The sequence below is a fragment of the Artemia franciscana genome, chromosome 17 (assembly GCF_032884065.1).
Source record: "Artemia franciscana chromosome 17, ASM3288406v1, whole genome shotgun sequence".
Lineage (NCBI taxonomy): Eukaryota > Metazoa > Arthropoda > Branchiopoda > Anostraca > Artemiidae > Artemia > Artemia franciscana.
Window position 1 is genome coordinate 30906787 of NC_088879.1, and position 24771 is coordinate 30931557.

At 35.0% G+C, this 24771-nt stretch overlaps 2 protein-coding genes across 2 annotated transcripts in view; both read left to right on the plus strand.

Annotated features, from left to right (window-relative positions):
- LOC136038142 (DNA-binding protein SMUBP-2-like) overlaps positions 1-24771 on the plus strand; it is a 544983-nt gene that overhangs the window by 137316 nt on the left and 382896 nt on the right. The gene's annotated exons all lie outside the window — the stretch shown is intronic.
- LOC136037718 (zinc finger protein 568-like) overlaps positions 23415-24771 on the plus strand; it is a 45105-nt gene continuing 43748 nt past the window's right edge. Inside the window, exon 1 of the mRNA XM_065720489.1 lies at positions 23415-23489. Coding sequence (XP_065576561.1) covers positions 23415-23489 — 75 coding nt within the window. The remainder of the gene's footprint in view (positions 23490-24771) is intronic.

Here is a 24771-nt window from a genome sequence, read left to right on the forward strand (position 1 = left end):
ATATATATATATATATATATATATATATATATATATATATATATATAAATATATATATATATATATATATATATATATATATATATATATATATATATATATATATATATATATATATCTGTAATAGTTTTTTCATTTAGTTGAAACTCCCTCTAGACGTTCTCCAAAAGTCCTGCCCAAATACCCTTAGTGTTATTAGTTAAAACGTGACTGTACTCGTAGCATTAATAGCGTAAACAGAGTGCTTTCTTGCTAGTTCAAAATCTGCAACAACTTACCCTAATAAGTCTATCTGCATAACGTAATCCGTTGAGATATTGCTTAGCCACCTTTTCAAAAATCTACATACTCATAGTTTGCTTTGATTTGGTTCAAAATCCACCTAAATAGCCCTACAAAGATTCACCAGAATACTCATAGCTTGCATGGTAGCAACAGTTTTAGTAGCAGTAGTAGCATTAGTATCAGTATGCTCATAGCTTCTTTGTTTTCTTCAACAAACGCTGAAAGTTTCAATTTAATACCGTTAACTGTTTATGAAGGATTGCTGATATGTCCTCTTGACAACCTGTGTGGGATCAGTGGGCTCTGGTTTAATTCAATACAAGTTCAATTTTCCCCAAATTTTTCTCCTTAATACCGTTATCCTTAGTAGCAGTAGAAGTAGTGTCAGCAGTAATAGTAGTAGCAGTAGTAGTAGTTACAGTAAAATTAATAATAGTAGCTTTACCTTTAGTGGCAGTAGTAGAAGTAGTATTAGTAATAGCAGTAGCAATAGTACTAGTATGAGTAGAAACAGTTGCAATAGGATGTAAATATTGCCTTTTGATTAGTTCAATATCCCCCACAACAAGCCCTGTAAATTTCAACCTCACACACCAAACTGTTCTCAAGATATTCCTGATATGCCTTTTTGACAACTTGCATACAGACAGCCTGTTGTGATTCAGTTCATCTTCCTCCTTAAAATTCCCTGAAAATTTCATCTTCACACCCTCAGGCATAGTTGTGATGGTGGTGGCAGTAGTAGTAGTAGTATTAATAATAGTAGTAATAGCACTAATACAAGTAGCAGCAATAGCATTAATATCTTGTTTTTTGGTCATTTCAACATCCATCTCATTATATCCTAGAATTTTTGATTTAATGCATTTAGCCTATGCTATGACATTGCTGATATTTGCTTTTGATAACCTGTAAATTCGCATAATTCTTTAATTGTATATCTTAATGCTCTTAGCCTTACAAGTACTTATCATAGAAGTTTTATTTGAAGTAGTAGTTTATAGAAGTGGTAGTGGTATTAATATAAGCTGTTCCGTGCACACATTGCCCATTGCTCAATTGATCTTCCCCTTTAAGCATTCTCTGAAAGTTCCAACTTAATAGCCAAATTTATTCTTGACAAACCGTCTTTTGGCAATGTGTATACAAATAGTGTTTCTTGATTTATTTTTAATTTCTCCTTGATAGTTTAAATTTAGCAGGGTGGTAATAGTAATAGTAGCAGTGGTAGCAGTAGTAGTGTCGGTAGTTGTAGTAGTAGTAGCCTGCAAATTTGCCTTTTTGGTCAATCGTTCTTCTCCTTTATCACTTCCTAAAAGTTCAAAATTAATATACTCAGTCATTTCTGAGTTAAGCCCTTTTGAGAACCCGTATACATATAACACGTTTTGATTTATTTCAACACTCCCTTCAACATTTTCTGAAAGGCCCACCTGAATATTTTCTTTTTTTAGAAAGTAGTGATAATCTTCATGGAATGTCAATAACATATATTATATGTAAACAATAAACGAATTGCCCAACTTACTGCCCTTTTCTTAAGGGCTGTTGGGGGTTGAGACCTTCAACAATGCTGGAGAAAATAGATGTTTTAAAAATTGATGTTGGATTTTAGTTCTTGGAAATGATGGGTATGGGAGGGGGGGGCTTGTTTTCCTCAAAACATGTTTAACTCTTAGAAAGGACACTATGACATTAAATTTCCTATCAAATGCCCCATCCAAAGTTTATGCAACCATAAACGCTCCATAAGAGCCTTATATGCCTCCATGGCATAAATTACCACCTTCGCCCCAGGGATCTGGTGGATTGCGTCAACCCTGTAGGCATTGTTATATGTCTTTGGACTATTTTGACCAGTATGGCCATGTTACAATTTTGATTAGATGTGTTTGAGGAGAAGAGGGTGTTTGGGGGGAGGGGTGTTGAACGCCCTCCATCACTTCTTACTCTTAAAAAGTAACTAGAACTTTTAATTTCCAATTAAATTCTTCTAAAGTTTATACAGCCACCCTTTTAATAACATATTATATGCCCCACGGGCATGATTTTAAACCCTTGCCCCCAGGTTTGGAGGTATTGTTTCAACCCGAAAGGCTTGTTGTAAGGTCTTGAGACTATTTTGAAGAAAATGGCTATCTCAAAATTACTATCTGATGCACTTGGGAAAAAGGCAACGTAAGGGGGAGGGGATAGGTGCCCTCTGGTCACTTTGACTCTTAACAATGCGACTAGAACTTCTGATTTCCAGTCCAATGAGCTCTTTCCGAAGCTTAACGACTACACTTTCTATAGAAACCTTTTATACCCTCTGAACATGACTTACAATCTTTGACCTGAGGGCTGTGGGAGGGTTTTCATGCTCAATGACATATTTGCTGGATCTTTCAGCGACGCAGGACAAAATGGCTATCTCAAAATTTTGATTTGGATTTATCTTTTATTCAGAATACACCGGGTACATATCACTTACATTTATTTAATTTCTAATAAAAGATATTGACATACATTTTTCTATAATAGAACATTTTTTTTTCTGTTCTAACAGAAAAGAGCAAGCTGACAGTGGCAATCCACAAGCTGCCACCATCATTTATGTTTTCAAAGTGAATATTTCTTATGTTTTATTTGTTATCGAAAAAGGAAAAGACAATTTTCATTTAGTAGTTTTCCTAGAAAGATATTGAGTTTCTTAACCACAGAAAAAAAATCGTAAATGATTTCTACCCTGTCTTTACCGGAGTAATTCCTAAGAAAAATCATTGAAAAACTTTAATTTTAACCAAAGAGACAATGGAAAATTACTTTCACTACAGTTCCGAGGTAAAAAAAAGAAAAGTGCTTTGATTTCGTTGGTTTACGTCAGTTGCATTTTTTTTTTTTTTTTTTTTTTTTTTTTTTTTTTTTTTTTTTTTTTTTTGCTAATCGCATTATTCTTTAAGCATACAAAACTGCATTATGACTGTGACACCGACAGAAGAGAAAAGAAAATCTTGCATGCAGTCACCGGGTACATTTAAAGAGGTTATTTCGACTGGAAGTAAATTATTTCATCAAACAGCAAACAAGCAAAACATCCAATACTGCAGTAAGAAATGTAAAAATCGTTTGTAAATTTGAGGTATTTTCTTTTTACACATTGTAGCTGTTGAAAAATTGCTTCATCTCATCCCTATGCAGAATTTTCCCTTCTATCTACCAAACAAAATCCAGGGGTAATAAATCAAATAGTTGCGGGCATCAAGTCATGGCTAATTTTAGAAAAAGCTAAGACTTTTTCTAATTTTAGAAAAAGGCAAATCTGGCATAAACCCTTTTTAGTATTTATTAAAACGATGTTATTCATTTTTTAATAGATAAGTCTATCATCCATCCATCCATACGTCATTCATTGGGCAGAACTAAGGTAGATAGTCATAGAACCAAGGTGGCTGCGTGGCTGTAAACCAAAATTTCTAAGAATGGAATTTTTTAGGCTAAGAAGTGTAGCCGAATGTCTAAGTGTAGCCTAATTTCTATATAAAAAAAGTAAAAAATAAATCTTTCGAGTTTCAAAGTTTTTATTAAAAGTCCTATTAGTAGGCTGCTGTGAAGCCTTTCATTGAAATTATAACATGGGTATAGGGCCTTTGGTCTATTTACTTTTCCTCTTGTGCACGATAGTGAACTTGGAAGGCTTCTGCCCTTCAGTCTTATTTATACTCGATTGTTACTTTTTATGTTTTTTTTATTGACTTGATCACTAGAACAGTTTTGTTTAGATTCAACGTTAAAAATGTAACCGACCGTTCTAATTTAGTCACATATTTCAGAATTAATTGGGATATTCACAGATTTACTCACCATTTCGAAATCTACTAAGAATATAAAGTTTTTTAATGGGCTTTGGCCACTTTGATCGTAAAATGTTAAAAAAAAAATACAAGAAAAAATTTCAAAAACCTAATTTGTCATCTAATTTCTAACTGTTTTTCAAATCATGCCAGGATTTGTCCTTAATTACCCCAGGTGTAAAATTTTCCCTGGAGATCCCCAGAAATCTTAGTCCCCATCGATAATTCTCTCCATGGAGAATCCCTTCCCCCAAAACATTCCCAAACCTCCCAAAAAATTCTAAATATTTCCCAATAACAGATACTATATGTAAACAATGGACAAAGTCCGTTATTTACAACCCTTTCAACAGGGACTATATGGAGATAATTTCATCCCCAAATGTAGAGTTATTGGAACTTTCAACTATACTTAATAAATTGGCTATTTCAAAATTTTTCTCGGATGCCTTAGGGGGAAAATTGGCGTGGAAGGGGGGCTAGTTGCCCTCAAATCTTTTTGGTCACTTAAAAATTGCACTAGAACTTTTCATTTCCGTTCAAATTAGCCCTATCTAATCTTCAAGGACCAGTGGTTCGTTAAAATCACACTTTAGGAAAAAACACAGGTATCTGTGATTTTTCTTCTAGCCAGAGTTTTACCATTCCACATTTATATAGATTGTAGCTTGAAACCTCTACGGTAGGCTTCTCTAATATTTCGAATCTGGTGGTGTGATTTTCATTTGCATCAATTGACATATTTGCAATTTTCTTTTCCGTGTTTTGAAGATGTGGCAAATTTTCCCAGGCTTGTTTGCATCCAATGGGTAACATTAGTTTTAACAAGTTTTAGATATTTGGAATCAATATAAAAAGCAAATTCTTTTGATGAATCTCTTATTATTATCATAATTCTGTTCCTTGGAGTTTTGGTTAATATCGGGCCAAGTTACTCCTTACTTAGAGCTCGTTACCATGTGCTGTTTGGTTTGTCATATATATATATATATATATATATATATATATATATATATATATATATATATATATATATATATATATATATATATATATATATAATTGGTGTACAAAATCGCACGAGTATCTACAAATGCGTGTTTTGTTGCTAAACAAATTTAATATATTTTTTTTTTCGTTTCATATTACTAGAACGAAAAAGTTGAACACGTAGAACCATGTTTAAATAACACGTCAGGATTGATAATCCACAGAGGGGAATCTATGGTCAAAAAGCCCCCCCCCCTCTCCATTAAGTTTAATTTATGGAGAAATGGTACACTTATATTTATGCTTGATAACTTGAATTTTCTTCGACAAAAAAACGAAAATTTGCTTTTGAATTTGGATTTTATCGTTAATGTACGACGTCAGAAATGATCAATTCTAAGATTCATTTAATTGTAAGTAAGGTTTATCTATTCAAATTTGATAAAGTTTAAAGCATTTCAAAAACTAAATCAACAAATGCAAAAACAAAAACCAATAACAAATAAGTTCAACCTGTGTGACAACCCAAAAGGTTGAAACACAGATAATGCCGTAATAATCTGTAATGATACAGAGGTTGATACTGCAGCGCCCTTGGCATGTTAAAAAAAGAACTACAATGATTCCAAGAGAGGTTAGTCCTTTAAGCCCTTTGAATCCACGGCAGTGTAGTGATGAGCGATATTAGATATTGATATCGATATATGGGACCAAATATCGATAATGAATGCCGAAACCTAAATATCGATATCGAAAGCGATTTTTCGGCTTCTCTGGTATCAGAGAAGAAGAAGAATATTCGATCCACTAGCTCATATATGCTGATACACTGTATGTACAGCTGTATCCATAAGTTGGCATAGCCTTTTTTCAAACTGTGTTTAGTGAGTGTGGACTCTCAGATGTTGCTGAGAACCTCCGAAAGGTTTGGCTCGAGAAACATCTTCAAAGCTTATAGGCCTTGCTCAGATCACATCTGTCACGATTGCAACAAAGCTCAATCTGCTTTTCTAGAAATTGTATATTACCCCTAACGGTCATCACCAAGTTCAGAGCAAAATTGCAAGAGACATGGATTGGGCCTTACTGGAATCTGTATGAACAGATGCAAGTGCCGTCAAAGTCCCTGTGATTCAGCCACTACAGATTAAAGCCATTTTATGGGGATCACTGGCATATTGTGGGGATCGCAGGCCGGGGTTTTTGCAGTCAATGCAAGGCAAGTTTCGTCAGCAGCTGCATATGCCACGGCTTTCCAGATTTTCAACAGGGAGTCTTTAGTTCCAAGAAAAAAGGATCCATTCAAGTTGTGGAGGTCTTGTAACATGGATCTCAGAAATACCTTTACGAACTTGTCAAAAAATTAACATCCATGCCCGTCACCAATGCCCTTTCTGAAAGTGGATGCCTCAGCACAATAGTAACCGATGCTCTAAAACATGAGATTTTAATACCAATAGATAAATCAAATGAAATGGCTTTTATGTCGACTCCAGATATATAAAATTCATCAAGTTTCGTGTACCCATTAAAAGCTACGAACCGAAAATAATTTGTATAGAATTTTTTGGACAGGTTAGGACCACCAGTGAAATGTAAAAGCATCTTAACAAAAATCATACCCTCAGGTTTGGCATATAAAAAATCGTACTGTAAGGGTTTCTAGCTTCCATCTGCAAGAATGTAAAAATTTTTAATTTTTGGCAGAAGATAGATCACGGATGCGTGTTTATTAATTCCGTTTTCTTTTTCTTTCTTTTTTTGCAAAGGTGATCGTATCGAACCGACGATCATATAATATCGGGAGAGGGCTTGCTCGAATGGTAAAAACAGTTTTAGATCCCACTTTGTAACCAAAACGGTTGGAGGGTAACTAGATTACCCTTCCCTCCCACGCTTCTTTCTACCCAAAGTCATCCGATCAAAATATTGAGATAACTATTTTGATCAATATAGTTGAAAAGTGAAGTAATCATGTCTCTTTGGATGACAAGATCCTGCAAATCCCTGGGAAAAGGGTTGTAAGTTCTGCAATATGTCCTGTGTTTAAATATAGTATATTATTGGGCAGTAAAATAAAACTTTTGGGAGAAGGTGATTTTTCTGTGGTGGAAATTTTCTGCAAGGGGTATTTTCCAAAAGGAGAATTTACCATGGAGAGGGAAGTTTCCAAGGATGAACGCTAAAAGGACAACTATACATGGGGGAATTTACCAGAACTTTTACACGAAATCATTTTAATTGAACTACTTTCTCTTTGCCAGTTCAACATTTGAAGCATATTCGGGGAAATAGCCCAGGGAAAATTTTCATAGGAGTTGAAGCTTTTTGTTGAATATTACCGTGGTGGGGTTGAGAGTGATTTTCCACAGGAAAGATTCTCCATGGGGGAATTTCACGTGGGAGAAACCTCCCGTTCAGACATTGGGAGGAGAGAATTTCCAGGAAAAAAAATCCATGGATGGAGGATTTCCGTCATGATTTGAAAATGGTTAGAAATCAAACAGTTCGTGATAACGAACTGTAGTAAGGAGCGACCCGGCTCAATAGAAATCAAAACTCTAAAAAATGGAATTTTGATACCAATAACTACATCAAAAGAATTGCATTTTAATGCTGAGTCTAAATATATAAATTTTATCAAGTTTAGTCTTGCCCGTCAAAAGTTAGGAACCTGAGAAAATTTGCCTTATTTTAGAAAATAGAATATATAGAATAGGGTTAGATTGTTTCTAATTTTAGATTGTTCAGCGTAGTCGAAAAAACTTATAACTATGTCTTTGGGGACGACTTACTCCCCCACAGTCCCCGTGGGAGGGGCTACAAGTTACAAACTTTGACCAGTGCTTACATATGGTAATGGTTATTTGGAAGTGTACAGACATGTTCAGGGGGATTTTTTGGTTGGGGGAGGGGTTGAGAAGAGAGGATATGTTGGGGGAACTTTCCATGGAGGAATTTGTCATGGGGGAAGAAAATTTCCATGAACGAAGCTCAGGATTTTCTAGCATTATTAAAAAAAAAAACAATGAAAAAATAAATATCAAAAAGTTTTTTCAACTGGAAGTAAGGAGCAGCATCAAAACTTAAAACGAACAGAAACTATTACGCATATGAGGTTCTCACCTCCTCCTAATACCTCGCTATTTACGCTAAAGTGTTTTTAGTAATTTCAACTATTTATTCTACGGCTTTTGTGATTCAGGGATCATTCTTAATGAATTGGGCAAAATTGAAGCTTTAACGTAAAGAGCGAGGTACTGACGAGGCGGTGAACCCCCTCGTATATGTAATAAAAACATGAGAATACAAAAGTTCGTTACGTAAGCTAATTTACAAGTTACGTATATCTTTTACTAATAAAAACATTGTAAAAAATTAAAAATTCAAGTTGCCTGTATAAGTAAACCAAAAAATCGGAGGGCAACTAGGCTTCCTCCCCCGTTCACTTTTTTCTCAAAATCATTCGATGAAAACTATGAGAAAACCATTTAGCCCAAAAAAATAAATATGCAAATTTTGTTTTAATTATTTTTCTGCGGAGAGCCAAAATCAAAACATGCATTGATTCAAAAACGTTCAGAAATTACATGAAAAAAAAACAAACAAATTTTTTTAACTGAAAGTAAGGAGCGACATTAAAACTTAAAACGAACAGAAATTACTTCGTATATGAAAGAGGCTGCTTCATCATCAACGCCCCGCTCTTTACGCTAAAGTTTTTAACTGTTTTAAAAAGTAGAGTTGAGAGAAAGAGTCAAACTTTCTTTCTTACTTACTTTTAGTTAAAAAACTTGTTTTATTATTTAATTAAAAGAAAACACGTCTTTTTTTTGAAACGAAAATAGGCTAAAAATAATGATCCGGTTGGAATTTTCCGCAAGAAGTTTTTTTTTATGGGGAGTTTTCAGCAGGGATGGAATTGTCCGGGGGAAGGGGGATCTTACGCGGTAGAAACTTTCGAAGGAGGAATTTTCTGGGGGGCTGTGTCCTCGAAGAGAAAAAGTGTATTTTCTGGCATTTGTAGAGAAAATGATCAGGAATATAAAAAAAAAATCAACTAAAAGCAATGAGCAGCACTGAAACAAACAGAAACTATCTCGTATATGAAGGTGGATCACCCTCCTTAGTACCTCGATCTTTACACTAATTTTAACTTTTTGTCCCAATTGTTTAAAAACAACTCCTGAAACATAAGAGCCGTTTCATGGGAGTCGGGAGATTTTTGAAATACAAAAAGAAACTTTGGCGTGAAGAGTAAGTAATTTAGGAGGGGCTATCCCCCTTATAAATAAGACAATTTATGTTCTTTTAAGTTTTAATGTTGTTCTTTGCTTTAAGTTGAAAAACAGATTTTTTTTCTTATTTAATTTCTGAAAGGCTGAACCAATTCTCAGGGGAAAATATTGATTAGTTGCTGATTTGAATATCAAAAATAGCCAGTAGGTTATTTTTCTTTATCCTGAGCCTGAGTAATTTCAAATAAGAGTTTTTGTAATGTTGATTCATGTAATAGAAGTCTTTTTGCTTTATTCAAAATTTGGAGAAAAAAGGTGCAGAATAATCTTTAGTTGGAAATTTCGTTCTTGAATTTTGCCAAACCCTAAAGTTAATATGAGGAAAAAACTTATCAGAGATGTTTAACTCAATATATTGATTATCAAATATCGAAAATAAAAATATCGACATACCGTTTAATCAAATTATCGTCCAACACTACTACAGAGACAAACTCTCATTCTTGATCGCAAGGAATTAAAGGATTCTGATTTTGTCACTGTTGGAATATGTCCTAAAGATTGTGTCATCTTTTATAGTCGTCTCTTACCCTAATCTAGGGTTATTTGATTGTCCTTTTTAAAATCATGCGCTTCAGGTTGCACGAGCCACGCGTGATGGAAGAGCGCCACGCGTTATGTAAGCTTGCGAAGTGCAACACACACGAACAAAGAAGCACGGCATGGTGGAAGTATGGCACACGCAGTGGAACGATTGGTAGTTGCATATATATAAACTTCTGGACGCTGGTTGTGGCATCCCTTCGTCTACCCCCTTCCCTAAAAAAAGAATCCAAATTCTGTGCTTAATTTGACAGAGAAAAGACACTGGCCAACATATGGACAAGCCGTATAAAGAATTTCTATCTGCGGGGGGGGGGCAATATCAAAATTTGTTTATATGTATTTTCTTAAGTTTTTCTGAGTCGAAAAAATTTCATGGGGGGGTTAACCCTGACATCCTGCCCCCCCCTGGATACTGCCCTGCATGTAGAGCAAGATGAGGCACAATTGTACTATCAAGTCTTCCATGCAAATTGGTATTTATTATCATTGTACAATGGTCTGTGATTTAGTAGTTCGGATATTCAAGTGAAACTGATAGGTTTTTTTTCCACTATTACAGCAAAAGAAAAGAAATCTCAGAGTATGTACTCTTTTGTTCATTGACAGATTTTTGGCAGATTTTCCCTCAAATTTCCTAGAGTCTGCTCTACCGTAGTTGAATAGCTCTATTAAACTCAATGTACATCACTTCTTGCAATGACTCCTCAACAAATACTTCTTACTATTTGTCTCATCATTAAGCAGGAAATTTTCTTTTGGTAAATAAATTTCAAGATAGGAATGTGGAAAGACAAAAATACGCGATTATTTTGCCAGAGAATTTGGCAACGTTTCGTACAATTATGGTTAAAATTGATTTTACCCTTCTTTCTTGCTTGTTTTGCACTAGAGTTTTTTTCTCCAGAGGTTTTTTCTGGATGATATTTCATATATTTTTGATATTTCATATATTAATTTTACTCTTTTCATCTTCATAAAAGTATGCAAGGGAAAACAGGCATAACACTGTTTGTATTTTGGCATTATAAAGGCTTTGAAAACACAACTTCCAATTAGCAGACTCTTACTACACCTAATAGTTTTAAAGGATAAACTATTGTATTATGAATACAACCGTTCAACATAGATATCTTCATTCTAGTCCAGAGGTTGAATGCAGGAATCGAAAGATTTTTCGTTATGTGCAATTATGGAACGAAAAAAGCGAGCGTTCTGGTCAAACAATTGAAGATCGCATATTTAGCTTCCTCTCCAAAATTGCCTTGCCCTGGGATTTACCCCATCCTTTTGATTTTGAAAAATACTTTTTCTGGATATGGTTATAGAAGAATGATCACTTTCCTGGTATTTTTATTGAAAAATGAAAATAAAATTACCCGTTAGATTTTGGAAAATAAAAATTGTACTCCTTTGCATTGTTTTGAATTCATACGACTGGTTTAATAGCGTAAACAAGGCAAGAATCTTTTGTATACTTTACCCTACCGGGTTTGAAAGTCCAAAAATCTTTTCTGGGCCACCAGGACCACACATTGGGATGGGAAGGATGTTAAAGGGCCTGGGAAAGAACAAACCATCTATTTGTCCTTGATCAGTTTGAAACCTATATCCAAAGTCCTTTAGTCAGGGAGGGGCTTAAAAAAATCTCTTTGGGACGTACTTTACTTACTTTTGGACAAACTTGACATAGGTGTTCCAAAAACAAGCCCAGAAAGGCAAAAAAAATTGTACTGATCGGTATGAAGCTTATATCCTTCAGTTTTTGGTCAAGAGAACAATGGTTCAGCAAAACAAAAACAAATAAAAAACAATCCTCCCAAAACTGAGAGCCGAAAAAGGTCAAATGTTGCCAAAAAGTTTTACCCAAGGCGCTTGAAAATTAACAACCACAAGTTCCAAGGCTAAGATTAGCGCACAAAAAATAGCTTGGGGACACCCTCTCCTGTCAGTATTTTTAATTCGCTCAAAACATGAATATGGAAGTTATGACCAAGGTGATCCTAATACATCACGGAGAAGAAAAAATGTCGGTTGGTAAGAATGGACCCCAAAAAGCTAAAAACCGCCTCTTTTAAGGTTTTAATATTGCTCTTCACCTGTCATTGATCAACTTTTTTTGTTTTAATTAACTTTAAAACAGATACAAACACGTTATTCAAAACACCGGGAAACTACTTCTTATTACTTGTGGTAGGACCCGTGGTAAAATAAAATGTAATGCGATGAAACGTATAACAAAGAAAAAATAAGATAATTCATGGCAACTACAAAAGAGATAAAGTAATTATTTTGGCCGAAACCGTATCTCAGTCGTCATCAGTGGAAAAAGGATAAAAAAGTAATGGAAAGTCTGGGAAATGAAACAAAAACATAGTCCTCAAAACAAAAGTCAAAATGAACAACCAAAAATAAAAAACCAGGCCTTCTCAAGTGGACAGTGTTAAGGCAACCGAAAAATATAACGACGATGTTCATCGGGAGACCAAACTTTTACTTCATAACTCGTTTCGCGCACGGCTTTTATATGTGCTAATTCACATATTTTGGAACTCAGAAAGACATCAGCACAAATTCTTTTACTTCAAAAACTGAATTTTTTTAGGTTTAAGCTTTTGGCATACACGCTTTTTACTCTTCTGATCATAGGCAGCGCAATAGCGCTAATAGTACGTGGGCACAATATATTATTTTTTGCTTTTTTTTTCTCCAAGGCACTTCCCATAAAAGGCGTTATCGTAGAAACTACTGAAGTAGCTCATTCAATTGAAAATTTCTAGTGCCTTTCTTAGGAGTCCGAAGTGATTGTTAGGCTGCCAGTCGTCCTCACACGCCCATCGATTCCCAAAAATAATACAATAAAAATTTTGAGATAGTCATTTTGTTCAACATAGTTAAAAGGTCCAGTAGCGATGTCTCTGGGGGTACCAGCAACCCCCCCCCCTACAGTCCTCAGGAAAGAGCTATAAGCTTTGAAATTCACCTATTGTTTAAATATAGTATTTAATTTTGATAAATATAGTATTTTTATTATTGTTTAAAAATAGTACCTTTAAATATAATCCTTCCATAGAGCCATATATAATCCTATCTTTTAAAGATAAATATAATGCATGCCTTCGGACGATGAATTACCAATATTGCTTGCAGGCGACACAGCAATTAGTTTGAAGGTTGGCAACGAGGAGGACCTACGAATGGCCCTCGAAACTGTTGCTTTTATAAATTCTTGGTTTCATGCTAATTGACTAATACCTTACCTAGAGAAGTCGGAATTTGTGGTTTTTGGGAGAAGTTTGGGAGCATTGAAGCGTGTGTCGTTTAAAACTATTAGCATTGGAGCTTCCTCCATAAAAAGAGTGGATGTATTTAGATATTTAGGTATCTACATTGACTCAACTCTGTCTTTTAAGGCGCATATTAATAAACTCGAGGCAACAGTGTCCAGGAATCTCGGCTATTTGCATAGAGTAAAGAATAAATATATAAAGAAAATATAAAGGATAATTTTATTTTTCATTAGTGGAATGCTATTTTCAACATTCCCCGACCGTTTGGATGTTGACATTCCATTCACATTTACGAAGACTCCAAATTGTCCAAAACAAGGCAATAAGAATCCTGGACCTTTTTTTAACACACCCTAGGAAGACAAAAGAATTATCTGAAACTAAAACCTCGTTTTTATTTCTTGATATTCTTCATTTACAACAAATTTTTCACCTTAATATAGGCACATGGTTTTTAGAAATCCACGTGGGGATAATTTTTTCAATAAAATGAAACTCTTGGTTGAAAATAAACATAGCCATTTATCAACAGCAAGGAAAAAGTTTATTTTTCCTTTTATTAAAATTGAGAGATCAAGACTAAGTTTAAGATATCAACTTCCTGATTGCCAATAAATATAAACTACTTGATTTAATAAGTGAGTCACCATCACTCTATACATATAAAAAGAAATTGAAAGAGATAGTTCTTTCTGCCTATAGTAGTGGGGACTGAATGTAAAGTGAGTTATTTATAAATTAGTTTATAAGTCCCATCGTGTCTACATGAGTCAAATTTTTTTCGCTTCCTCTCTCTCTCTCTCTCTCTCTCTCTCTTTTTATGTACTTCGTGTGAGCTATTGAGGTGTAATTCCTTCTTCGTTTTTCTCTCTCTATTGTTAAAGGAGACAAAACGAGTTGCCTCCCTGTCTCCTTTGTATAAGATTTATGTATATCGTTTCTTGTTTAATAAAGTCAAAGTCTTCGTGTGATTTTGAAAAAGGTGGGAATTTTTGACGTTTAGTGTCAAAACAGACGAAGGGCATTCGCATGAACAGTCATAGGCTGTTGAAGAAAACATTGAACTAAATCAAAATATACTATGTACATACAGATTTCAAATGGGCGTATCAAAAATATCTTTGGAACGGGTCATCGTATCAAGCTGAAACTTCCACAGCATCCTAAGGGGGATGTTCAAGTGACCAAAAGGCTTCACGTGCATACTACAGCTGCTATTAATACTGCTGCTGCAACTCTTACTACTACTACTAATGTAGTACAATTACTGCTACTACTGTTCCTACTGCTGCCACTACTACTATGCTACTAGTGCTATTAATGGCAAGGTTATGAAGGTGAAAATATGAGAGAAAATTGAAGGGTAATTAAAACTAAATCAAAACACCCTACGCGCATGCAGATTGTTAAAAGGGCGAACGTTTCAATTCAATTCATTTTATTTACACTCTATTGTAGCATAGTGGATTGGTGCTCTGCTTGGCAATACGGGGCCCAGGGTTCGATCCCCGCCATAGCAAGGTTGGGCGACAAGCTTGCTACTTGTTTCTGTAAAAACAACCAGCAACTGAAACGTCGATTCGACGCCCTATGCGCCAGCAATGGCTCTGGAGGATCTTTATCCTTATCCTTTTTTTATTTACACTCAATTACCAAAAACATACACAACTCTCCTATGAAGGGCACAACTGTGTACTGTGCAGGAGCGCATGACATTTATTTAACAAATCATCAACAATAATACACAACTCATAACTTTCATGGGAAGTCTTAAAAGGTGAAGACAAATTCATCAAAAGGCAACATATGTATGCTACTACTGCTATTGATACTAATGCTACTACTGTTACTACTAATAGTAATGCAACACTATTGTTGCTACTATTGCTATTGCTACTACCACTACTTTTATGATACTAGTGCTATTAAAGTTAAGGGTATGAAGGTGAAGACTTTAAGGAATAATTAGGGAAAATTTGGAATATATTAAACACAATAAATGCATTCAGATTGTCGCAAAGGCGTATCTCAAGAATGGATTAAGGTATTAAGCGTGAACTTTTAAGGAATGCTTAAAGGGGAAGATCAACTGATGAAAAGTCAATATGTGTACGCTACTATTTACTACGTACTAGTAAACGTACCCCATCCCCTCTGAAGACCAGAACATAATTCGCAATTTAATACAGACATGATACGTTTTGAATGTTTTAACTTTTTAACTTTAATACATCCAAAATAATTAAGGCATTAAGGAATAAAAACCAATATATCTATATCAGACTGCCAACCAACATTCATTTTTTTCAGTAATCTTTGTTATGACGGTGTTTTTTTCGATATTATAAGAAACACGAACATTCAGCTCAAAATAAGGAAACTTTTTTCAAACATGATCCCTCCAATAGTTTTGGTCACTTAAAAGAGTTATAAAACCTTTAATTTCCGTTCAAATGAATCATTTCCCGATATTCTAAAACTATTGGTTTGAATGCAGACACCACTGAAAAAAAAACAAATAAACACGCATCTGTTATCTTTCTTTTGGCAAAAAATATAAAATTCCACATTTTTTCAGATGGGAGCTTGAAACTTCTACAAGAGTGTTTTCTGATACGCTGAACCTAACCATTTGATTTTCATTAAGATCCCTTGACGTTTAGGGGGTATTTTCTCCCTCTCAGAAAATCAGGCAAATTTTCTCAGTCGTGTAGCTATTGCTAATTTAACGAAGTTAGCACGTAGTTAAACATAATGAATTTTCTACATTTTGAGCCAGCATAACAAGTCGATTCTTTTGATATATCTATTGATATCAAAATTTTGTGTTTTAGAGTTTTAGTTACTTTTGAGCCGTGTCACTCCTTGCTCGCAGTTTGTTACCACGAACTGTTTGAAAAAATACATCACTTTTTACAGCAAAATGCTGAACCAACATTATCACTTCCCAATTTTCCATTCACACAATTTTCGATTCAATTTTCCACTTCACAGAACATGAGAACATGAGATATTTTTCATGAGACTGTCCATTCATTTGTAGCTAATTCGTACTAAATCGCCCAATTCAAACTATTTGATCTCTTTCTGTGCTAGCTGTCAATAATTTAGTATCTCTAAATGCAAAAGTCAAAATTCTTCCAATTTATTTGAATGAAGGTTACAGAGACACGAGAAGAAACGTTATTGCTTGCAAGAACATTAAACAAATAACACGATTATTTTTCTTACGGTAATTTCTATCAGAGGCAATTAAACTTTCATTTTTTTTCTATAAAGAAAAAAAATGCAGGTTATTGTTCAAAATTTAGGGGAGGGCCTTTTTTATGTTTTTGAAATGAAAAATGAAAAACAAGATTTTATAAACTCCACAGGGTAAATTCCCCCTCTTTCGTCTCCTCAATTAGTACACCTTCTAAATCTGTTCTTCCGAGCCGACTCCAGCAGAAACCAGAAATTGCAAAACGCTTAAGGCACATTCAAATCAGAGTTTCACTAGAAGCAAGTCTTATACAACCCATTAATAGGCCCTATAGCATTGACAGTAATGAATTAAAATGATAAGAATAAATAATGATAAGGGGAATAAAATAGTGTAGTTGTGTATTATTCAGAACACACTCAATAAGTGAAGTTAAGTTCTTATGTGAAACAAACTACAATGCATGTACATTTTATGAGAAAATACGGTTCCATAGCCACAAAGACAAAACTCAAAGGCAAAAGGTAAGGTTGGAATTCCAAGTTGTAATTCTACACTTTTCCTACTGAAATATTATATTTTCATCACAAATTGTTTTATTTTATTAGCTTTAACAAAGGTTTTGGCTATATATTTGTACATTAGGGGGGTGTGGTGCATTATATCAAATACCTAACTTAACCTAACCTAACCACCTTTATATATAAAATATTTAATTAAAGTGTATCTGCATCGTAATTTTTTTCACGAAAGAACCTAACTTCACTTATTGAGTGTGGTTTGAATAATACACAAGTACCTAACAGCTTGTAATAAGATTAAATAAAAAAATAGTTTTTTTTTTAACTGAAAGTAAGGAGCGATATTAAAACTTAAAACGAACAGAAATTACTTCGTATATGAAAGGCGCTGCTTCCTCATCAACGCCCCGCTCTTTACGCTAAAGTTTGATTCTTTCTCTCAACTTTTCCTTTTAAAACAGTAAAAAACATTAGTGTAAAGAGCGGGGCGTTGATGAGGAAGCAGCCCCTTTAATATACGAAGTAATTTCTGTTCGTTTTAAGTTTTAATGTCGCTCCTTACTTTCAGTTAAAAAAAAACTGTTTTTTTATTTAATTTCTGAACGTTTTTGAATCAATGCATGTTTGGATTTTGGCTCTCCGCAGACTTACTAAGGTACTTAGGTCCTCCCACGCCTGAGGGCACAGAAGGCAGCAACAGTGGTTCGACACGACGACCTGTCCTGAGCCCTCGACAAAAGCTCCCCCATCGAAGACCTTGCAAGCTTCGACTCTTTCGCTAACACCCTGCCAACGGTTATTTTGGGTCTCCCTGACTTGCGGAGGCAAGGGGGTATCCAACACCATATGTCATGAGGTAGCCTTCCATCACTCGTTCGCACCATGTGCCCCCAATACATCCATCGTCGCTTGCTAATGACATCAAGAATGGGGGTATGATTTGTCATGGTATAAATCTCATCATTTCTTATTCTCTCAGTTCAATGTATATTCAAATAGATCTTAGGCAGTTATTATCAAATGCCCGTAGTCGTTTTCCTAGTTGCGCAGTGATACTCCAAATTTCACAACCATATGTAAGGACGGAGAGGACATTGCTATCATAAATTCTGAGTTTTAGCTTCTGGGAATATTTGCTATTTCTCCAAACATTTCTGAGACAATTGAAGGCAGAGCCAGCCAATGCTATTCGGCACAAAATTTCTCTTTCAGGATTGGCATCTTGCGTAAAAATACTGCCGAGATATTTGAACTCTCTCACTACTTCAATTTCCTCATTGTTGACCAAAGGTCCCTCAGCTAAGTCAGGAATGACCGCATTTAACATTGATTTAGTCTTGTTAGCGTTTATGGAGAGTCCAACACCATTTGCCACACGCCCAAGTTCGTTGTGTAGCTTCTGATTCGTGAGCGAAGAGTGCAATATCGTCCGCAAAAACACCATCATGAAGGGGTCTTAGTGGGTTTAATTGTAGACCCCCACTGAAGCTACATCCACGAAGCTCAAAATCTATGACTATGGCAAATAACAGTGGCGATAGAATGCAGCCCTGCCTTACACCCGACTGAACGGTGAACCAGTCCGCTAGGCCACCGTCTGTTTGTACACGCACATAATATTGAGGTATAGCGCTTTAATTATATTTACAATTTTAATCGGGATCCCGTAATGTATTGAAATTTTCCACATGGCCTCGCGGTGTATCGAGTCGAAGGATTTGAGAAAGTCAATAAATACTGTGAATAGTTGAACCTGCCATTCATTGGATTCTTCGAGCAGGATTCTCAGGCTGAATATTAGGTCACAACAAGATCTGTTTTGGCGGAATCCATGTTGTTCATCTCTCAGAACTTTCTCCACTTTACTTTGAATTCTATTGAGAATAATTTGGCACAAAACCTTGCTGCCAACTAAATTAGCTTACGCAACGAACTTTTGTATTCTCATGATTTTATTACATATATGAGGGGGTTCACCCACTCGTCAGTACCTCGCTCTTTAAACTAAAGCTTAAATTTTGTCCCAGTTCATTAAGAACGACCCCTGAATCACAAAAGCCGTAAAATAAATAGATGAAATTACTAAAAATACTTTAGCGTAAAGAGCGAGGTATTAGGAGGAGGTGAGAAGCTCATATGCGTAATAATTTCTGTTCGTTTTAAGTTTTAATGCTGCTCCTTACTTCCAGTGGAAAAAAACTTTTTCACATTTATTTTTTCATTTTTTTTTTAATAATGCTAGAAAATCCTGCGCTCCCTTCATGGAAATTTTCTTTCCCCATGGCAAATTCCTCGATGGAAAGTTCTCCCAACATATTTCCCTCTTCTCATCCCCTTCCCCCAACCAAAAATCCCCCCTGAAAACATCTGTACACTTCCCAATAACCATTACGTAAGCACTGGTCAAAGTTTGTAACTTGTAGCCCCTCCCAAGGGGACTGTGGGGGAGTAAGTCGTCCCCAAAGACATATTTATAAGGTTTTACGACTACGCTGAATAATTTGACTATTTTAAAATTTTGATCCGTTGAATTTGGGAAAATAATTAGCGTGGGAGGGGGCTTAGGTGCCCTCCAATTTTTGGTCGCTTAAAAATGGCACTAGAGCTTTTCATTTCCGTTAGAATGAGCCCTCTCGCAACATTCTAGGATCACTGGGTCGATACGATCACCCTGGGAAAAAAACAAACAAACAAATAAACACGCATCCGTGATCTGCCTTCTAGCAAAAAATACAAAATTCCACATTTTTGTAGATAGGAGCTTGAAAATTCTGCAATAGGGTTCTCTGATACGCTGAATCTGATGGTGTGATTTTCGATGGTAAGATTCGATGATGGTAAGATTTTATGAATTTTAGGGGGTGTTTCCCCCTATTTTCTCAGCTCGTAACTTTTGATGGGTATGACTAAACTTGATGAAACTTATACATTTAAAAACAACATTAAAATACGATTCTTTTGATGTAACTATTGGAATCAAAATTCCATTTTTTGAGTTTTGGTTATTATTGAGCCGGGTCGCTCCTTACTACAATTCGTTACCACGAACTGTTTGATAACCAACATTAGTTACAATCAAAGCCCAGGGAAACACTCTTCATACTCATATTTTCAAATGGCTTTGTGTCATGTTTAAAAGGAGCGTTCGACGCACCAGTGTATTACGACACAGTTTATGAGAATTAGAATATTTGTTGAAAAATTGTGGGCAATCTTTGGTATTTTTTTTTGTTTTAAATGTCTATGCCATGAGTAAAGAATTTGCCGCATTATTGCTTGCGTGAAGTTGAAGACATCTTTGTTTTTGCTGTAGCTTTCTCAGATTCATTTTAGTTTTCTCTTTTTCGTATCTATGATTATCAAAAAATTTTCATTTGTTCTTTTTTATATTTAAAAAGCAGATAAATTTGAGCTTCCGTTCTAAAATTGGATTTCTTTTAAAATAAGACACTTTACCATAAGGGGTTAATGATTATTGCTTAGTCTCAATTGAACCTCAGCAACTCTAAATTGCTCTCAACATAACATAGCTAAATTCAATAATTTAACAATTATTTAAACTAAAAATTTTTATTTAATAATTGTACATAATTTAATCCAAATATAATTTAATGAAAATATATTTCAAAATGCATAGATTTTTCCTCTTATCTACTATTGAGACTTTCTTCTCTTTTAACAAGTCATGAAATGTCACCTGTCTCTTTAACATATCACCAAAATATCATGTCACCAGATGTTGATGTCACCATGTCACAAAATAAATTGCCTTATTATCATTGTTTTATAAATGGATAAAATGGTCCAAGGATTTATTTTCTTTTGAGGAATAAATATTTTTATTTAGCAATAAATACATCTTTTTATGACCACAAGTTTATTTTATCTAAAGGGAACGCTCTTCTCAACGAGAATTTATGTTTCGGGATATGTTATACAGTAGTATTTCATGGAAGGCAAGAAAAATACTAGTACTGTCTCCCTATGGAGAGATACTTCTCCTTCAACCTTCAACAAGGACGTTGTGTCATCTCGAAAAGCAATAAATGCGAGCGTGGAATGATATAAGAAATATCACTATAAAACGGGAAAGTCCCACTAAATCAAGAAAATGTTATCACCAGTAGACAGTGACACCCTTATATCTGCATTTTTTCAAATTGCTAGGGAGAACAGAAACATTCTGAAATTGAACGTAAACATACAATTTACAAGTCAATAAATATGATTAAGGGTCATAATTTTGGGCATATGATGACTATTATAATCACATCACGACTTAGGCTACCTTTTCAAGACTTAGATTTCAAGGCTATGATTTGGATTTATTAAGACTTGGATTTTTTAGGACTTTTACAGAAAAAAAAAATTTCAGGACTTTTATACACACGAACTTAATTTTAGAACTTTAAAATGGAAATCAGTTTTCGGTGTATGACCTCTATTGTAATAATATCTATCCAACAGTTCGTGGAAAAGAACTGCAAGTAAGGACAACTACTGCTGATAACTCTATAAAAAAAGAAGTTCTGAAAACAGTGTATACACCAAATTAAAGTAGTTTTTATTCAAAATATTAAATAGTCATTGATTTCACGGCTACCCACCTAAAGGAAGTAGCTTAAAACAATTTGCCTGATTTTTTAGAGATTGGTGAGACATTCTCAAAAAAGCAAGTGATTTTGATGGAAATCATACCATCAAAGTCAGCAATAAAAGATTTTATTGCAGACGTTTGCAGCCCCTGTCTACAAAAAAAATCCATCTTTTCTATGAAGAACGGGCAGGGGTGATGTTTATTTCTCTTTTTTCTCGGTAGTATCGTATCTCGTAATAAGACAAATGCCCTAACGAGGAGAGGCTGGATATAAATTGTTTGGGCTGTTCCATGATGTGAGATGGTTTGGGGTCTCCGCTCCATTATGATCTATTTTATCCGTCCCTGTAACAGACAGGGGAAATCTTACTTACGTGGCCTCATAATGGAATCAGGGTGGACCTTTCACAAGTTTTTTTAGCCAAAATTGTGACTGCTAACAGTGCTGCAGGGGTACCTTCAGGAGTGGTGCCCCCCCGAAGAGATTGTAACCTAGTAAATGACACACCATTTGCACTGGATTCTGATGAATGGATAATTCTTCTGGGTTTTGTTTGTCTTTGTGGGCTTTTTTGGGCCGAAAATCCTTTTCCGAGCTTATTTATCTATTATAGGTGGCATCACCGTAATAGCATAATTTTCTTAAGCGTGAATAATATAATGAGTCGGAGGTAATAATCCTGAGATATTCTGCGCAGGATAACAGCTTTTGTCTATAGAAGAGTATCGCCAAGTCTGGATAACAATGTTGTGATCAAGATGGATCCAGGGTTGCGCAAGGCCTCCATTCAACTGAAGGTCTCAGGGACATCTGCCTGTCCGGTCTTGAGCTGGCTTAAGTGCTTTATGAAGCCGTTAGAAGACATTAAAAAAACTATCATATCGACATTTTGACTGACGAAATTAGATGTTTTAAATTGATTGATTATTGGTTACAGACACTCTGTTCCCACGGGTAGAAAACTATGAAACTATGTTATATAGAATTTATTTACTCAGGCTAGAAGGATCGGTACTTTTCGGGCGGTAAATTGGAACATTTGTTGTTGCAATTTGTTACCTGTTATGTCACACCCCCCCACATTGTGACTGAACATCGTAAAATGGCAAAATAAAAACCGTTCGATCATATCCTAGCTTCATTTCAGGGATATCCCTTATGGCCATCAGTAGTTATTAAAAACACCAAAGACCAGAAAAATCAAGCTAGATATCTGGTCTTTTGCTATGGTAACATCTCTGAGTATAATATAGCTGAAGCACAAATCCGCAACTGGAATGACCATTTTAAAGAAGCTTGTGCGAGGACAGATAAAAATGTAAATAAGGCTTTTGAAGAGCAGCGCTTATCCCCTGATATTTTCAAGACTCTAAGTAAAACCTACTTATCACTACCAGCTAAAACTAAGGGAAAATCCAGCCTAGCACCATTAACTCCAACTTCTGCCGCAGCATAAACTTCAAAAGATATAATAAATGAAACTCAAGAGGAACTAATGAACACTAAATCTAACCTAATGACCGATATTTCTCGTGTGGTATCAAAGACAATTAAAGATCGCCGAACTTCGGAAATTATCTGTGAAGGTATTGTGAACGAAGTTTATAACTCGATTTCCCTTGAATGTAATGCCAAATTTGAAAAAATTGAAACAACCCTTCAAAAACTTTATAATGCAGTGAACTTGCTTGAAAATAAAATATCCAAATTAGAAGACAGGTTTGACCAACTAGAGCAGGACACCTTACTTGATACCATAATTTTCTACGGTGTGAAACCAAACCCTAATGTGGAACCAAGAGAAAATCTTAATCGAGTGATAACACAAACAATGGGCTTGCAAGATTAAAAAAAATGGACCTCTTAAAGGCCAATCGATTCCGCATGCCTGCTACTCAAACTGAGAATGTGAAAATTGCCCCAGTTCTGGTAAAAAATTTCAAGCCTAGATACTACTCGTAAAGTGTTTGCAGCAAAAAGTAAGTTGGCAAAGTCAGGTGTATCTGTTTTAGAAAACCTAACTAAAAATCGTCAGGATCTATTAAACGCGGCTCCTAGCACCTTTGGCCCAAGAAGTGTTTGGTCTGATCATGGACAAGTTCTAGCCAAAGTTCGGGGTGAGACCCGTATACGCAAAATAAATAATTTGCATGAATGTATTAGTATGTGACTGCTTAATATTTTCTTGATGCGTTTGCTTTCCCAAGGTCATTCTTTTTTACAATTTCTTTTTCATTTCGTTTCATTTTTTTCTTTTTTTGTTTACTTCATTTACTTTTGTTTTTTTCTTCCAAGCTCATGGTTCATCCCGATAATACCTGCTGTACTATTAATTATTTATGTGTTTGTAATCCTTTGACAGGTTTTTCTTTCGTAATAGATTTAGGTTAAGTAAAACCTGGCAGTAAATAAAACCTTAGGCAGTAAAACCTGCTTTTCTTAATATTAAATAAAAAAACTAGTTTTTTTAACTGAAAGTAAGGAGTGACATTAAAACTTAAAACGAACAGAAATTACTCCGTACAGGAGATGGGTTGTCCCTTCCGTAATCCCTCGCTCTTTACGCTAAAGTTTTTAATTGTTTTAAAAAGTAGAACTGTGGAAAAGAGTCAAACTTTAGCGTAAAGAGCGAGGGATTGCGGAGGGGACAACCCATCTCATATACGGAGTAATTTCTGCTCGTTTTAAGTTTTAATGTCGCTCCATACTTTTAGTTAAAAAAACTAGTTTTTTATATTTAATTTCTGAACGTTTTCGAATTAATGGACGTTTGATTTTGGCTCTCCGCATAAAAATTATTAAATGAAATTTTCATATTAATTCTTTTTTGGCTAAATGGCTTTCTCTTAGTTTTGATTAGACTATTTTTAGAAATAAAAGGTGGGGAAGGAGGCCGAGTTGCCATCCAATTTTTCGGCTACTTAAAAAGGTAACTAGAACTTTTAATTTTTAACGAACGTTTTTATTAGTAAAAAAAATACGTAACTTAAGAATTAACTTACGTAACAAACTTTTATATTCTTATATTTTTATTATGTATATGAGGGGGTTTGTACCCTCGTTAATACTTCGCTCTTTACGCTAAATCTTAAGTTTTGTCCCAATCTTTAAGAATGACCCCTGAATCAGAAAGGCCGTAGAATAAATAGTTGAAATTACTAAAAATACTTTAGCAAAAAGAGCGAGGTATTTATCTCCTCCTAAATAGCTC